Below are 3,052 nucleotides of genomic sequence, written 5' to 3' on the forward strand. Positions count from 1 at the left end.
TCAGGTTATAAGAACACTTTTGTAGAGAAGATTTACTCTCTAGCAAAGATACAAACTTTACTTTTTCATCAAGATTCTTGCTCACATTATTCCATACTTTTCCATTAGATCCAAGAATAGTTCAAACATTCTAGGATTTATCTATCATTCATCATTGTCAGAAGGAAGAATCATCCACCTCATTCATTATTGGTTGAATCATTCTCCTTATTTACAAAATGCCATTTATCGCTATTTATTGCTTGATATTCCTCTAGTATTGCACACATCCTTTGGAATATTAAATGTGCATTACTTTTAGTTCCCCACCAACTTTATTTCACGTCTTCCATTCTATCAAGTCCAAAGTCTAGAAATATTATTATTAACTAAATTTAACCCCTCATTACATAAAATTTAATAGTTTAACCGAAAGTATGTATTTTTTGGTCAAACAAATAGGTTCTTGTTAATTTGTCAGTTAAGCCAAGATAATGTCTTATTATGAAGGCGCGAGCTATTATGTGTATGCTCCAAAACAAATACAGCAGTAGATACATAAAAAATAAAGAATTTTGATCATATAAATAAAGAATTCAGTACGTACATATATTCATTATTCACAAATACGAGAAGAATCAATCTTAATAAATAGCCGAGGCAGTGCCACAATTTCCTTGTTCCAGCAACTTATTTACAGGAACCTCGAACGCTTGCACTCATGAGAAAAGCCTTGAGGAAACCTCTTAGAATCAGCACAATAGTTGTAAACCATATGTCTGCTCTGCACCCATCGTAGCCTATTCCTGCCCTTAGCATCAAGTTCTTGATTTTGCCATGGTCTAGCATTGTTTGCTGAATCAGTGGACTTACATGAAGAGGCTCCGGATGTGACTGCGCAGCCATCAATATTGAAGTTTCTGTAGTAAGCAGTGAAAGGAGCATGTGTCCAATCTGTCTTGACTCTACCTCCTTGTGTTGCCCACTCATCTGCATTCCATAAGCTGCAGTACACTTTCATTGGTTGGCTTTTTGGGAATGGAATGCCAGCGCTTTCATGGTTGTTGTATACTCTGATTGGACTATTATCTACCAAGAAACTGAAGATGGCAATTCATATGGAAACCATCAGTACCAAATTAAGAAGAAGTGCTAGCAAACATAATTATCAGAGTGAGATTACAAAGGACTTACATAATTTTCTGAGCGTTCCAGATAATGGAGTAAGTGTGAAATGCAGCAGTTGGGTCGAACCACAAATGGAATTGTTGTTCTTTGTTGCCTTTGCCTTGTGAATAAACATTGGTATGAACTGTGTAAGGTTGGCCAGAAACATTGCCTAAGAACTCGAAATCGATCTCATCGTGTCCTGCTCCTTGTGAAGATAACTGATGAAAGAAACAAAGAACAAGAAACAATAGTAAATCATCAGAACTTGGACATGAACTAGAACTACTTCATTTTTGTAAGGGAAAAGTTGAATAACTTACGAAGAAGGTGGTGACAGTGCCAGCAGAATTTCCAGGGACAAGTTTGAGTTGCATGTCAAATCTTCCGAATAAATACTCATTCTTGGATTGAAAACCCGAACCTGAAAGTTTGTCAAGGGACAGAGAAAGGCCTCTGCCTCCTTCTGTTATTTTACCACGTCCTTCGCCCCAAGTGATGTCTGCAAGATTATAAAAATTACCAGCTGAGGCGGCTGCCCATAGACTTGCCATGACTATGGGAAGGATTAACATTTTAAAAGAGAAACGAGGCGACATTTTTCAGAGCTCAAAAATGATTTCTCAAAGTATTTTGCAAGTTGGAAGAAGAAGGGTATCAATGTGTGGTGATTGATGATATGAAATTGTTCAAGAATACGTATGTATTTATATTAGGCCAATTATATGATTGACCATGCTCATGAATCGAGGAGGAAGGATCCAAAATTGGCAAACCAGCTGGAAATTAAATCTTTGTTTATTTGGAAACATTAGTGGAGTTGTAATACTTATTGGCAGGGCCCCACTTGACGTTTACGCGTTTGATATGTAAGTAAGATGATTTGAATGAGAGAAAACCTGGATTCCTTCGGACTCTTTTCCCATGCTTTAATAATTATGAACCTTGGGTTACAGCTATTAAACAGAACCTTGGGTTACAGCTTGTGCTTGTCCACAACTATGCTAAGTATTGAGCCGTGTGATTGCCCTTATTTTGTCATCAAGCTAAGCTACCCGTGACTTCGTTGTGCATTCCTCTCATTAAGGGTGTATCTGAGACGATTCAATAAAATTGAGTAAAGTCAAACTTACTTTTCTTTCACTTTTTTTCTTCTTTTGCTGCAATGTTCCTGATCCCTTCAAATAGACTTATAATAGTTCAGTGCCTTTGGCCCTGTCTCGGATCCTACCTTTCTCTTTGCATGGTCAACTAATTATGAACTCACTAACGTCTCAATTTCTATCATATATGCGCACATGCACAGCTTTCTTGCACAAAACAAACCTCCCTGCTTCCTTTCGTTCATCTTTGACCTTCCACCAAACAAAGTAGGTAAAATACATAGTTTACCTATTCACCTTGTACCCAAATCTCTGTTACATACCTGTTGACCACGGGTTTAACTTTACACACCAAATCTTTCAAATGTGTGTCAATTACACACTACTTTTGACCAGCCTAGTTAATATTCAATGTTGTGTATACACGTGCTTATTTAAATTAAAAACAAACGATTTTTTAATTAAAAATGGACAACCCGACCCTTTATTAATCCTGACCAAAAAAGATTCCGACCCGGTCGATTAAAAACAACCCCTCGACCAGATTAACAAACACAATTCTATTTTCACCAAAATGTTCTTCAGCCCTAAATATGCAATTCAAAAAAGGGTGCATATTGAGAAGTACATAAATGAGCCACATAGGGTGACAGTTAAATGCATGGTACCTAAATGTGGATGGCTTCTAGCAGCTAGTAAAGATGGCAGATCCAATAATTTTAAGGTGAAAAAATATAATCCAGTGCACAAGTATTATACAACCAACAAGAACAAGTTATGTAATTCAAGATATCTTGCAAAAA

General features: G+C 36.8%; 1 protein-coding gene across 1 annotated transcript; it reads right to left on the reverse strand.

The window, feature by feature from the left end:
* Nucleotides 1–478: 478 nt before the first annotated feature.
* Nucleotides 479–1,846, reverse strand: LOC109219329 (xyloglucan endotransglucosylase/hydrolase protein 15-like). Its single transcript, XM_019383763.1, has 3 exons — nt 1,470–1,846; nt 1,174–1,367; nt 479–1,079 (listed from the first exon to the last, which is right to left on the reverse strand). Exons 1-3 carry the CDS (start codon nt 1,743–1,745, stop codon nt 674–676), a joined length of 876 nt encoding a protein of 291 aa, XP_019239308.1. The 5' UTR covers nt 1,746–1,846; the 3' UTR covers nt 479–673.
* Nucleotides 1,847–3,052: the final 1,206 nt, after the last annotated feature.

This window comes from Nicotiana attenuata, unplaced genomic scaffold, assembly GCF_001879085.1.
Source record: "Nicotiana attenuata strain UT unplaced genomic scaffold, NIATTr2, whole genome shotgun sequence".
NCBI lineage: Eukaryota > Viridiplantae > Streptophyta > Magnoliopsida > Solanales > Solanaceae > Nicotiana > Nicotiana attenuata.